The following is a 14,900-nucleotide window of genomic DNA, read 5'->3' on the forward strand; positions in this document are numbered from 1 at the left end:
GATGTTCTTCCTCGCGTGCATCACATGGCGACCAAGCTCGTCGTCGCGATCCTTGGTCAAAAGGGTGACCCTTCTTCAACCTCCAGCACGGAGGGCCTCTGGTTCATCTGCTGGAGCTCGACGCAGTTTGAAGGCCAAGTGGTTCGACCCCGGTCGGCGTGGCCCGCGCGCTAGTGAGAGCTTTGTCCCTCTGTTCGTATTCGTAGGTCGTTAATTTGACCAACTTAACATAAGATATATATTACAAAAAATATACCATTACAAACTTTAGGTTTTATACTTTCTAATGGTATAATTTTATGTTATATAGTTTGTATTGTATAGATCAAATCGACAATCTAGATACGCGTGAACTGAGATACTACCTCCGTATCGGTTTAACAGTAGTTCAAAAATTTGCTTTGACCATTATTTTAATCAATAAAATATAAATTATATGCCACAAAAATTATATCGTTGGAAAATTTATTTAAATACGAATTTAATATTATAGATTTTGTACACATATAATTTATATTTTTTTACCAAATTAATGGTCAAACTTTGTCTTAAGCTGCGTGCAGGCCTGTTAATAGGGAGTAGATGCAGTAGTGTTCATTTAACTGGTCTTATATTTCTGTAATAAAATCTCAAGAAAGCTCTCACTGACGCGCGGGCCACACCGACCGCCTGTGCTGTGCGCGCCGCAGCCCCCGGTCCATTATTAAACCCAAAACCCCTCCTCCTCCTTCCCCTCACCTTATCCCCTCCCCACTCCCCACTTCCTCACCGCCATGGCCTCCTTCGTCGCCACCTCCTCCACTGCCGCCCTCGCCCTCCTCCGCTCCGCCCCGTCCACCTCAATCTTTGGCCCGTGGGCTGCCCAGGTCCGGCGCTCGCTGCTCGCGCCACCTCTTCGCGCGGCCCCGGCGGCGAACGGGTCGACGGTCAAGATGATGGAGAGCAAGGTCAAGAGCAAGAAGAGCAAGAAGGGCGCCGGAGGAGGCGGCCTCCCCGCCGCCATCGACCTCGAGATCCGGGAGGCCGAGCAGTACCTCGCCACCGACGTGCAGGTAATCAGAGACGGGTTTCTCGTCAGGCGGACGGTTTTGCTGGATTAATTATGGCGGCGGTAATCTTGTTTGGATGGCTGCACGGTAGGCGTTTGTTAGCGAGTGTGTGTGTTCGGCTGGAGTGGACCGTCCGTGGCTTGCTGATTTCGCAACTGCATTGCGAGTATGCAGAGGGTCTTCCCATCTCTAGGCTAGGGGTAGATTTGCCAAGAACCGTCCGTAGATATGACCAGCAAGTAAGCATGCTAGTGCACTCTAGGGGTAAATTTGTTGAGTTTTGAGGTTTGTTTTGAATTTTGAACTATTTAGAATTTGTATGGCGTGAGAGCATTGTCCAAACTGACATTTAGTTCCATTAATATTGTCTGAAAATCCTGAAATGTCCAAATAGATGCCTCTTTCTGCAAGATGTGGCCTTTATGCTTGGCATGGTCGGGTATGGACATATGAATATATTCCTTGAGCTAGATGGATTTGGTGTGTGGTAGAACAATCTCAGGTAGGCGTTTGGTAGCGAGTGTGTGTGTTCGGTTGGGGTGAACCGTGGCTTGCTGATTTCGCAACTGCATTGCGAGTACAGAGGGTCTCCCCATCTCTAGGCTAGGGGTAGATTTGCCATGAACCGTCCGTAGATATGACCAGTAAGTAAGCATGCTAGTGCTTCCTTGCATTTTTTTCTTCTTCCGTCAAGGAAGGAGTGTTTCTTTCGCGTATAGCAACTGTGCATCCGTCTGTTCGTATGTGCTATGATTAGCTTGGTTTCGTGTTGATTCTTATGAGTGGTTGTCGATTAAGCATGCCACCATGTGAGGTGTGCAACCGTCTGTTTATGATTGAAAAAAAAAATCACGCTTTAGCTTGGTTTTATTCAGCTCATATCACTTTGCTGAGCATATTGTAAAGTATGGACTTAGATGAGCGAGGGCGATTGTTGAGTTTTGAGGTTTGTTGTGAATTTTGAACTATTTAGGATTCGCGTACGTGGCATGAGAGCAGTATCCAAACTGACATTTAGTTCCATTAATATTGTCTGAAAATCCTGAAATGTCCAAATAGATGCCTCTTTCTGCAAGATGTGGCCTTTATGCTTGGCATGGTCGGGTATGGACATATGAATATATTCCTTGAGCTAGATGGATTTGGTGTGTGGCAGAACAATCTCTGCCTGAATCAGAGAGAGTTTTGTCATGGAGGAAATGCTTCTACTGTTAATCTAACAATAGTTGTGCCGGTTTAGCTCAGTTTCGTGTTGATTCTCATATAGGATCTATTATAAGCATGCTAGCATGGACAGTCTGCAACCATCTGTTCACATATTATTCTTCAGTGTGGTTTCATGTAGCTTCTCAATTGTAGTATTGATGCTAAAAATAAGTCTTGAGTTTTAGGACTGTTGTTTCTCTGAGCAGCTGCCGCCATTCAGCTGATGTCAGCCCGTTGATCATTCTAATGACTTTGTGGAGTCTGACTTTTAGGGCGGTGCAACCGATCGTTGAGTTCCTGAAGGGCTGGGTTCAGATTTTGAACTGCCTACTACTTTGGATTCACATTGCATGACAACAATATTCAAACTGGCATTTTGATTCGTAAGTTATTGTCTGAAACATCCCGAGATGACTGAACAGATGTTACCTTCTGCAAGAAGTATCTGTAATAAATTTACATGTAGACTTAAATTCAGTTCTTGGTCTTGCAAATAATTAAGATGTTTTGATAGATTCATTGCTCCGTCTTCTGGCAGGAACCTACTCCAGAAGACTTTCCCTTTGAAATCGTTGACGAAGAAGGGATGAGCGTGGTTATTCTTAAAAAGGACTACAAGGATGAGAAGATCGAGGTCATTGTCAGCATGCCTAACATGGACGCGGAGCCTGAGTTTGATGAAGATGATGACGAGGATGCTGCCAAGGACGATGACGACGAAGATGAGGGCTCCGAAGACAGTAGCCTTTCCATGAAGGTGGTAGTCTCCAAGGGAAGTGGCCCGAAACTCGAGTTCACCTGCACTGCCTTCCGTGAGGAGATAACCATCGACGAGATGCTGATATCAGAGGAAGCCGAATCCGATGCAGAGAAGTTCCCCTTCGAGGGCCCTGAATTCACGTAAGTATACCACTTCACATGCTCATTTTTGCACTGTTGAATCGTGTGACTACCCTTTGCTGATATGATCCCCTCTGTTTTTCTGCTGCAGCGAGCTTCCTCCGAATGTGCAGAAGGGCCTGTTCAAGTTCCTGGAGCTACGTGGGGTGACCCTGAAGACCACCAACTTCATGCACGACTACATGGTGACCAAGCAGACCAAGGAGTACGTCCGGTGGATGACCAAGCTCAAGGATTTGGTCCGGCAATGAGATCAAAGATATGGCTTTGCCGCGTTGCTAGACAACATTTTTTGGTAGCTTAGCCTTTTAAGCACGCGTAGCAGGAGCACTGAGAACTTTGCGAAGCTATTACTGTACTATGCCGCGTATCTATCTATCTCTAGTTCTGTATCAGTTCTGGGTCAGTCCCTCTTGTGTTTTCTGGAACTAGGCTCCGAAATCTTGTAGCATGCCAGATTACCACCTGTGTAACAAGACTCTTCTTAGTTTAGCGATGCTAATAGTTGATGTTATCTCGTTGCTTGCCTACATTATCTGCATTATCAACTCCAATATCTGAACTCAGTCATTGAACTGGAAGATGTTGCCAAGGAAATAAGCAGAGGCGATGACTGATGTCAAGGACTTGGCTCATTATCTGTAGTACCAACTTTATTCCATAAACCAAGAACCCCAGGTCAGCCAGATTGAACCCCAGATCAGCCAGAATGATAAGTTCCAGGATTTTTCACGACACGTACATGGTAAGGGCAGCGTGTTTAGCTTTCTTTGTAAGGGCAGCTTGTTTAGCTTTCTTTGCTTCCAATTTTCCTCAGGTTGATTTGTCTCAACCTTAGATGTTGCACTTTCGTAATAAGTGATTGATACATTGTTACTTTTAAAATAAATAAATTAGCCGTGTGCATCATTCGATGCAGAGGCTGAGGTGCAGCCCCCATATCGAAAAAAATCTACTTACTGATCCACAATTGTTGTTAACCTCTACTAGTACCTGGTAAATGATCAGTATATGTGATGTATCACCACTGTAATTCGATGTGAAGGCGCAGAAGTGGTGTATTGATTGTCAGTTTAGGGCCTTTCTTTTGCAGAAAAAAACTAGTTCGAACTTGTCAACAACTCAGTCAGCGCTCGCCACTTCAGCATTATGATTGGCATCCTCGTAAGTAGGGCAAAGTGTCCACCCTGCTCACACGTAAAACCTCATCTATATCTATATCTATACCAATATAAAAAAGCACAGAGGGGGCAGATCCAACGAAACACGGCCATCAGATGGACATCTAACGCTCCAAATCATCACCACGATTAGCGCTAAAACAGCCAGGCTGACAACTCCCGATCGCTAATCACCCGTCGCACATAATCACCCGGACGTCGCTTGCCGCCCGCTTTCGCTTCGGCCGCTTGCCGCTTGCCGCTTTTCGCTTGCCGCCGCTTGCCAGACGCCGCCGCTTCGTCACCTTCGCTTCGCCGCTTGCTGCTTTTTCGCCGCTTGCCGCTTGCTGCTTGCCGCTTCGCCGCCGCGCTTGTTGCTTGCCACGTCAGCCGCTTCGCCGCTTGTTGCCATAAGCCGCGCTTGCCGCTTGCTGCCCGCTTGCCGCTTGCTGCTGCGTCTCAACCGCCGCCCCGTCAGTGTATGTATTATGATGGTCCTCATGATTATATTGCTAGGTTTGTATGATGGTCAAATATCCCTTCGAGGTTCAGATGTATGCCTTGCTTAATCTGATATTTTTCTTGTTATTCATTCACACAGAACTTTGTATGGATATTTTGACTTATTTGTACTTCCTACCCTTACAGCTTAAATTAGCTGCTAATAACATGAATAGATTATCTATTCCAGCCAGCATTTTTTCAGACGTTGATTCAGATTTTGCCATCCATACATGTAGGTCCAGATGCTTGCCTTTTCAGTTAAAAATGTATACCATATTTTTTCCTGATGTAGATTTATTTCCAACAAAACAGAGAAGGCTCCTTTGCTACTTCTGTACTAAGCTCTTAAATTCTCAGGTTTAAGCAAGCCTTAAACTGCAATCCATCATGTACTAGAAGGGAGAAACGGCCAGGAATCTATAGGTCCATCTGCATGTTGTTTCTCTTTGTGAATTTCGAAATTTTCAAGATATCATATGGCATGCATTCTTCAAAATTAAAGACTGGTGCACCGGGTTGATGTGAAATCCCAGTTTAAGTTTGCACACTGATGATATCATGTGCAGTAAACATATTTTTGTTTGTTGTTGTTTCTACTTGGAAGACAGTTCGGTGAATAGAAACTGGGGATGAAAAATGGCTAGGTGAGCTATTTATACATAGGGGTAGGGTAGAAATCTGCGACTAATTAAAGTTAGTTTTAGCCTTCAAGTGGGGAAAGAAGAAGTGAACACAAGGTTAGTTATGCAACTTAGGTGCTTAGCCTTGTATTGATCTGCTTAACAGCATGTTACAAGTACAATCGTGCGCACCGTAGTGGCAGTGATGCGTGGGTGCGGTTTGAGCACGATCTAGCTACAAAACTGTGAGACGTGATCGTCATGGGCGACAAGTAATATGGGTGGAAGGGAGTATTGTGTTGAAATCGCCACCCACTCTTCCTGGCCTACTTACAACGTAGACACTAGATATGTTCATATTTGTTTGCATGATTTAAGCATTATGAGTGTATGATCATATTTGTTTATGTTTTGAGTCAACAATAGTTGAAATAAATACACTTTCATATCTGCACCAGAAAATGTGTGATGTTATTGTTTTATCCTTTCGTGCTAGGTACACAGTCTCAGCTGCCCCCGCCGTCAGCCGCCGTTTGTCACCGGAAATTCTAAGGTTTTCTCCAATCTCCATACAATTTTTAATTATGCAATATTTGCAATAACCAGTTTCATTCAGCGATTAATTTTTTATTTAGTAGTTTCGTATCTATACTGCTTCAGATTCATGCCTGTAGTCAAATAGCCATTGCCTGAATGTGCCAAAACAGTCCTACATGTAGAGCATAATCGTAAAATATAATTTTGCAAAACATAAATATATATTATTTCAAAAATCAGTTTACTAAAACATTCCGCATAAGGCTGCAGTATCATAATCTTAGAATATCTTTCTACTTATATATTAAAAGCAATATACGGGTTTTAGACTAGAGGCGCCATGTTCCCACATCATTTGGATTATCTTAACTTTTAATCATGTTGCTAGATCAAATTATAACGGCTGCAATCTACTGGACAATATAGTTTCTACTTTCTACTGTCATTTTTTCCGATATTCTTCTTTCTGTGAGCAATTCCACCGGCTTTTTCGGTATTCTCCTTTTTCTCAACAGTTTGATTGTCGTACCTTTATCTGCTCACATGTGCTGTTTAGAGTTCCTCTCCGTGCCTAATCGATCTGCATATTGTACCAAGGCTTATTCATGCATATATATACTATGCCATGAGTCTATTGTACTAAGGCTGAGTTAATGATTGACTGCTCTGTTTACCCTCCAAAATTAATCCCCCTATCAAGTTCCAATTTTTTTCCCATGTAAAGTTTACCAAACTCTAATCCCCCTACCAATGCCCCTTCAAATCAGGAATAAGTGCATGTGCATAGTGTATCACGTGTGTAACAATTATACCAAACAGGTGCATGGAGAATGTGGACATATCTACTCTCTTCTGGTTACTTGATTATCTAAATGTCTCACTGAGAGCTACGGTCATTCTTCACAAAATACATTATTGTTTCACTTCTCAATTAGTTTTCTTATTAATTACTATTTGCTACTAATTCTGCCTCAACTCCTCATTACCCTGTTAACCTGAATTAGTTGTATGATTCATTTTATGGTGTTTGTAATGCTGTATGTTGATGCTTGATTAGATCGATAATGTCCCAACTCTGTCTCGGAATCCTATACATATTATCAATTTAAATCTGCATCAAAATTTCCATTCTAATATTAGAAACATGTTTCAATTCTGTTGGTTATTGCAGATGCTTGATATGCTTGAGTTCCTTTTTTTTTCATTTTCCTTTCTATTGCAAACTTTACAGGGACGAGGTATTCTATAATATCAATTACATTTACGAAAAGTGTAAGCCAACACTAAACATGTCAGCGTCAAATCGCACCCCTTTTCAAGACATCACCAACGACCAGAATCAAGGTGATTAACAATGACTGATGCTTTCAACTCGCTTATTATTATTTCGACATATAGTAAATTGTGTCATGACTGCAGATCCTAAAGAGGCCAAAAGGCAGAGAAACCGAGAGTATTATGCAAAAAATAAAGATGAAATTGCAAAACGCCGGCGCCAAGCACGAGAACTTAAAAAACAGGTTCCTTCAACGGATGCAAACATAAACGATAACACAGTATGTCATACACCAGATCCTCCACAATCCGGAGTCAGCCAGCTGCAATACAAAACACCAGGTCATGTGTTCTTTACTCGCGCATATATGTGGCATATTTTTTTAATGCAAATACTGAATTATCATCTACAATGAATTTTGTAGACATGGCTCCACTTGTTCAGCATACCTATGCAGACGGTTCACCAAACCATATAACTGGTAATATAATCTATGCAGACGGTTCACCAAACCATATAACTGGTAATATAATCTGTCATGCCATTTTTTGCATTTTTTTTACGTGATCTTCAAAATCTTCTAACAATGTTTGATGTTCACATGTCTTGAAGCTGTTCTGGGCTGCAGTAATGCTTCTCTTCATCAATCGTCAACATCTACCTTGCAATATGATGGTTGTGACTCGGGTACTGGCCTATCAAACACACAACGAGGTCAAAAAAATCAAAGTGCTAAAAGTTGGTATGCTAAATTGTCTGCCGATAAAAAAACTGACTATATACAGAGGCAGCGGTTAGCTCGCCATCGAAAGAATGCTGCAACTCGGACTGCTCTTAATCATGCAGAAGTATCTCCGATGCAAATTACCCCATTGAGCAACGTAACCATGTCACTTGCAAATGGTACATAAACCTCTATTCAGAAAATTTTGCAAATGATGCGTAAATGTTTCATGCGAGCTTCATTTCATCTCTATCATCCTATTTTCTACTTCAGGTAGCAGGGATACTGCCACGCAATGCAGCGACTCAAGAATGCTTGACGGAGATCATAGTGATTGGCTACACAGTAATTTGACTTTCATCTCTCATGTGAAATCTGGACAAGATCTGCAAAATGGATCCACATCTGCAGGAGGACATGGAGAAAAGAGCTTCGCTGAAAAAAGTGAATATTGCAGCAAGAAACGACAGCGTGATTCTTCTGATCAGAAACGACAACGTGAAAGGGATCGGTACTCATCAATGACAGATGGTGAGAAGGAAATATGCTTGCGCAAAAAAAGGGAGTATAAGAAATTAGTCCGGGAAAATTCTTCGCCCTTGATCACCTCACATTGCATGCCTTACATGCAAGCACAACCATGTAAAACTAACCCAACAGGTACTGCTGGCCACATGCATATAGTGTATGCATGTAATCTAATTGTGCAGTTCACAGATCTGATATTTAACTAATATTTATGCAATTTTCTACAGACCGAGTTGACACATACAACGATGATGAGTCCGATCCTGCAGGCATTTTAGAGCCATTTGAACAAGGTGCTACATTGGAAGGTAAATTAAATAATCACACTGTCTATGTACAAATGTGAGGTGTATCAAGCATTATTGAGACAATTCAACACAACTTGCCTGCAGAGAACTTAGACACATTACAAGAGAAAACAACAATGCATGATGATGATGATGATGATGAGTGCAGGATTTTTAGTGGTACAGGTAACTAATACAAATCACTGAATACCATTATTGCAGTCCAATATGCCTTTTGGCGCCTATTTTATTCCTACTTATTTTGTCTTGGCAGGCGATGTGTTTGATTCCTACCGAGTGACAAATGGTGTTTCCACGACTAACCAGAATGATGATCCTTATGACTACGTGTACCACAATCTACCAAGGAAGCATCATGCTTTGAAGCCAGTAAAAGACTGCGAACATTGTGGAGCAATGAGGATCCAATATGAGGGTCCTGCTTTCTGTTGCAGAAAAGGGAAGGTGAAGATAGCTACCCCTGAAGTTCCTCAAGAGTTGCGACGGTTGTTTACAAGTCAGGTTGATGAGGATGCAAAATATTTCAGAAAGCACATAAGATATTTCAACAGCCACTTCTCCTTCACTAGCCTTGGAGTCACCCTGGATAAGACGGTCAGCACTGCGTCAAAAACTGGGGTGTATACATTTCGTGCACAAGGGGCATTGTATTATAAGATGGACGATCTGGTGCCTGGCGGTCAAGGACCTAGACATCTCCAGCTCTACTTCTATGACATGGATGAAACCTTCGAACATAGAGTTAAGCGGTCTCCAGATCTTGATATCAATATCGTAAGGGCGATTTTGAAGATACTGGAGGATAACCCGTATGTGCAAACCTTCAAGAGCATTGGATCTGTTCCGAACCTAGACGAATATAGGATATCACTAAATACAGATATAAGGCTGGACCAACGAAGGTACAATGCGCCCACAGCTTCCCAGGTGGCCGCGATGTGGGTTGAGGGGAGTGACCCACAAAATACCTTTGATAGGCAAGTTGTGGTGTATGGCAAAGGGGACCGTCCTATATTTATTAGAGCTTACTATGGTTGCTATGATCCTTTAGCGTATCCATTATTCTTCCCGAGAGGGGAGACGGGATGGAACCGTTGGATGCCATATGAGAAACCACCTAAAGTTGCAAAATCAAAGAACCAGGATGACACACCTAAGGTCGTTCATTGTGAGAACCAGAATGACAACGAGCATGAACACTTGCAAGGTGTACATCAGAGTTCAAATGTACAGCTGGAAGAAAACACGGATGAGGTAGAAGAAAACACAGATGAGGTAGAAGAAAACACAGATGAGGTAGCAGGTAATTATCCCCGTGCTGACAAACGTGTTTCACATTTCATGTTTCATATTTTATTCATTGTTAGTGGAGATCAACGATTAATCATTTTTTGATCCATCTTGCAGATGATGAAGAGGATCAGGATGATGATGCAACTGGAGGTAAACGAAAATTTGTCAGCGCCAGGGAGTATTACTGCTTCAAGCTACAAGTCAGAAAAGGACTCTTTAATATTATATTGTTCGGTGCACGGGGATTCCAGCAATGGGCTGTTGACATGTACATCAAGATGGATACAATGAGACTTGATTTCTTCTCCAAGCCTAAAAATCAAAAGCGCATTCGTGCAGAACTATACCAGGTACCACAATGTTCTCCAATAATTAAGATTTCTAGGATATATCACACATGAATATACTGAGCATGAAGTTTTGATTGATTTTTTTCTTAAGGGTGTTGTTGATGTTATTGATGCTGGCGAGACACGTGGTTCTGAGGTTGGAAAGAGAATCGTGCTACCACGGACTTTTCCGGGAGGTGATCGAGACATGCAACGAAGATTCCTTGATGCGATGGCGATAGTCCAGCGGTTTGGGAAGCCGGATTACTTCATCACGATGACTTGCAACCCACACTGGGAGGAGATTACATCCAGACTTGAACCCGGGCAGACGCCACAAGACCGTCCAGACCTTGTGGCAAGAATATACAGGGCAAAGTTGCGAAGTATGAAAGATCTCTTAATCAAGAAACAATACTTTGGTGAGGTTGCTGCATATGTCCATGTTACTGAGTTTCAGAAGAGGGGGCTGCCACATGAGCACATGCTTTTGATCATGCGATCGGATAGCAAGCTAACAAATCCAGATGGGTACGACAAGGTGATATCTGCAGAAATTCCTGACAAGGACAGGTACCCTGTATTGCATGCTTTGGTGGTGAAGCATATGCTCCACGGACCATGTGGTGCTCTCAAGAAAAATTGTCCTTGCATGATAGATGGTGAATGTCGATTTCGCTATCCTCGGCAGTTCTGTGATGCTACGGAGCAAGGAAAGGACTCATATCCTATCTATAGGAGGAGGCATGATGGTCGCCGTGTGAAGGTCAGAGGAGCTGAGCTGGATAATAGGTGGGTTGTCCCATACAACCCTGGTCTCCTTATGCTGTATAATTGTCACATCAATGTTGAAGCTTGCTCTAGCATCAAGGCAGTGAAATACTTATTCAAATACATCTATAAAGGACATGATCGTGCTTCATTCTCAGTTGATCCAGCAGCAGATACAGATGGTGGAGTAATCAATGAGATTAAACAGTATAGAGATGCTAGGTTCGTGGGGCCACCGGAGTCTATCCACAGGATTTGCGCTTTTCCAATGTACGGTGTCTCTCCCTCGGTTCTCCAACTTCAACTTCATTTGGAAAATATGCAGTCTGTCACATTCAATGAGGGTGATAATCTAGAGGATGTTATCAGTTGGGATTCTTCTTCCAACACCATGCTCACTCAATATTTCAAGATGAACAAGGTGGACCCTTATGTGAGGAACTTCTTGTACAAAGAGTTCCCAGAATTTTATCGTTGGATTAAGGGTAAGAAGATATGGCAGATAAGAAAACTAAAGGGCCGGGGGCAGATTGGGAGAATTGTGTATGCAAATCCTGCTGAAGGTGAAAGGTACTTCCTAAGAATACTTATGAATCATGTTCGAGGTGCAACATCATATGAAAATTTGAAGACTGTGCATGGAAAGTTGTGCGCGTCTTTCAGAGAAGCGTGTGAGAAAAGAGGTCTGATAGAGACCGACAAGTCACTTGATGACTGCTTGACTGAGTCTGCTACTTTCCAAATGCCACGTGCTCTAAGAAGGCTATTTGCAACTATTCTGGTGTTTTGTGAGGCGACAAACATCCGATCATTGTGGGAGAAGCACCTCGAGTCAATGTCTGAGGACTACCTTCGGAACCATCCCAACAAGGCCGCAGTAGAGCAGATGGTCCTTAGAGACATTAGGGATCTGGTGCATTCGATGGGGAAGGATATTGGCAGTTATGGCCTCCCAGATTTGGATCCGGTAGATGATGGGTGTTCAAGTGGTTACTCGAGAGAGGTTCAAGAGGAGATGTCGATCATTCCGGACAAAAAAGATATAAATTTGTTTACATCTCTTAACACTGAGCAGCGCGCTGGTTTTGATGAAATACTCTCTCACGTCGTTGACAAAAGGAGCCAGGTATTCTTTGTTGATGGTCCAGGTGGCACGGGAAAGACATATTTGTACAAAGCACTTCTTGCTAAGGTTCGTTCACTAGGACAAATAGCTATTGCAACAGCGACATCTGGTATAGCGGCATCCATCATGCCTGGTGGACGCACCGCCCACTCAAGGTTCAAAATTCCAATTAAACTCACATATAGCAGCATGTGCAATTTCACCAAGCAAAGTGGTACCGCAGATCTGCTCCGCAAGGCATCTTTGATAATCTGGGATGAAGTTGCCATGACAAAGCGTCAAACAGTTGAGACACTTGATAGGTCCCTACAAGACATCATGGGATGTGATTTGCCTTTTGGTGGGAAGGTTGTGGTGTTTGGAGGAGATTTTAGGCAGGTCCTTCCAGTGGTGACGCGTGGGACAAGAGCGCAGATCACTGACGCCACACTACGGAGGTCTCATTTATGGGAGAAGATTAGAAAGATACGTCTCACGCGTAATATGAGGGCACAAACTGACCCGTGGTTCTCCAGTTACCTCTTGAGAATTGGGAATGGAACAGAAGAGACGATCGGTGGCGATTATGTGCGTCTTCCGGATGACATTGTTATTCCTTACACTTCTACAGAAGAACCAGTGAACAAGCTTATTGAAGATGTCTTCCCATCGCTTCATGAAAACGCCGCATCTGGATCCTACATGAGCTCACGTGCCATTCTTTCAACCAAGAATGAACATGTGGACAATCTAAATACAAAAATGATTGAAAGGTTTCCTGGAAAAGAAAAGGTATATTATAGCTTTGACTCTGTCGAAGATGATGCACGCAATAACTACCCAATTGACTATCTAAACTCCATAACTCCAAATGGCCTGCCCCCGCATCTTCTGAAACTCAAAGTCAATTGTCCTGTCATTCTTCTCCGAAATCTCGATCCTCATAACGGGTTGTGCAATGGAACAAGATTGATGATTAGAGCATTTCAAGATAATGCAATTGATGCAGAGATTGTTGGTGGACAACATGCTGGAGATAGAGTGTTTATACCGAGGATCCCTTTGTCGCCTTCGGATGACATTTCACTTCCGTTCAAATTCAAGAGGAAACAGTTCCCCATACGGTTGAGTTTTGCTATGACCATCAACAAAGCCCAAGGGCAAACCATTCCAACTGTTGGTATTTACCTCCCTGAACCTGTATTCTCGCATGGCCAGCTTTATGTTGCACTGTCGAGGGGTGTGTCAAGGCAGACCACTCGGATTTTGGCCAAGCCAAATAATGACATAGATCCCACTGGAAAAAGCACGAAGAATATTGTGTACAAGGATGTCTTGGAGGGATGAAACAGGTTTGTTCTTCCTTCAGTCCGGTCAATTATTATTAGTATTCAATGTTCCTACTGCATCTATTGAACATATCATTTGATATCGCTCATTTATCATATTCTGATATAAGCATGTTTGTGTTTTGCAGCACCGCTATGTTGCCAGGTTTTGAAATAGGATCTTCCCATATACATTTGATTATATGTATAGGTCTATACAGCTTGAGAATGGGGCTGATACTTGCCTTGGTGGTTTAGCTTTTTTCTCAGTCTTGTTGTTCGCTGCTGTGTTTTTCCATCAATGAAACTTGGCTAGAAAATAATAATTAGAACATTGGATTTTATAGAAATTTCTTACTTATTGTTCCACTTCAATATCTCCCAAGAGTTATATTTCTTCTGGACCTTTATTCTTTACGGTCACATGTTTAGATCATAGTGCCTTGCAGGTTTCAGTACGCCAACAAGTTTCAATTGAGAATTATTATTATTATTATTATTATTATTATTGCGCTGAAAATGTAAGTCTGCCTCTTTCATATGATCAGATATACTGTTGACATAAGCGTCAACTATATGTGTTTGCGCTATCTTCCTTTCACCCGTCATCTAACAGCTGAATTAAGTAGTGGCCCAGAAGCTTGATTGCCATCGAAACCTAATAAATATTGCAAGTGTAAATGGCGCCAGGAATAGTAGTTGCGCAAGATACACATATAGCAGGTAAGATGCTCTAATTGCTAGACGGATATGCATTCGCTCAACCACAGATTTGTTGTTTATACACAGTATGTAAATACTGATCTGGGTTGACATGCTTGTCAAACTGCTTCTGTTAGGTCTACTCTCAAGTGTCGACACAAATATGGACCAGACGCTGCGAGTCATCCACAGTTTTGCATGTCTGAAATGTTAACAGTACGTTTATTGTACCATTACATGGGCTTGGGATAATTTAGTTTGGCCAAAAGTGCGTGCCATCCAATCCATTTATTTCCTCAGGTTGATACAACTTGCTCAATAGTCTCGACCAAATAAACAAGAGCTGTGGATTAAAAGAAAAGAACCGCTCTGAACTTTCAAGAGGAAAATGATGATGATGATATTAAATCAATCAGAAGAAGGAAAAAAATCTCACTTTGTAGCAATTACTCAATTCTCCACAGATTACACTACAATTATTAGAATACAGAAGTGTAGTTTTGCCGATAGGAGATTGTTGCTTAAAAGCGTATGTTTGTGATATTCTCTTTCTCAAGTTC

The 14,900-nt window shown here is 42.4% G+C and overlaps 2 protein-coding genes across 2 annotated transcripts; both read left to right on the forward strand.

The window, feature by feature from the left end:
* The first annotated feature begins 749 nt into the window (after positions 1–749).
* Positions 750–3,669, forward strand: LOC127325520 (uncharacterized protein At2g39795, mitochondrial). The gene is made up of 3 exons (XM_051352316.2): positions 750–1,052; positions 2,794–3,155; positions 3,247–3,669. Exons 1-3 carry the CDS (start codon positions 774–776, stop codon positions 3,404–3,406), a joined length of 801 nt encoding a protein of 266 aa, XP_051208276.1. The 5' UTR covers positions 750–773; the 3' UTR covers positions 3,407–3,669.
* A 6,702-nt stretch (positions 3,670–10,371) lies between these two features.
* LOC127325611 (uncharacterized) lies at positions 10,372–13,657 on the forward strand. Its single transcript, XM_071827033.1, has 2 exons — positions 10,372–10,455; positions 10,547–13,657. Exons 1-2 carry the CDS (start codon positions 10,372–10,374, stop codon positions 13,655–13,657), a joined length of 3,195 nt encoding a protein of 1,064 aa, XP_071683134.1.
* The last annotated feature ends 1,243 nt before the right edge of the window (positions 13,658–14,900 follow it).

Source organism: Lolium perenne, chromosome 3 (assembly GCF_019359855.2).
Source record: "Lolium perenne isolate Kyuss_39 chromosome 3, Kyuss_2.0, whole genome shotgun sequence".
Lineage (NCBI taxonomy): Eukaryota > Viridiplantae > Streptophyta > Magnoliopsida > Poales > Poaceae > Lolium > Lolium perenne.

Bases quoted from the DNA above. Each gene is read 5' to 3' on its own strand.
- LOC127325520 (XM_051352316.2), top strand. From the start codon at position 774: ATGGCCTCCTTCGTCGCCACCTCCTCCACTGCCGCCCTCGCCCTCCTC. The intron at 1,053-2,793 runs GTAATCAGAGAC...GTCTTCTGGCAG, and splicing joins ACCTCGCCACCGACGTGCAG to GAACCTACTCCAGAAGACTT. The intron at 3,156-3,246 runs GTAAGTATACCA...TTTCTGCTGCAG, and splicing joins TTCGAGGGCCCTGAATTCAC to CGAGCTTCCTCCGAATGTGC.
- LOC127325611 (XM_071827033.1), top strand. From the start codon at position 10,372: ATGTACATCAAGATGGATACAATGAGACTTGATTTCTTCTCCAAGCCT. The intron at 10,456-10,546 runs GTACCACAATGT...TTTTTTCTTAAG, and splicing joins TTCGTGCAGAACTATACCAG to GGTGTTGTTGATGTTATTGA.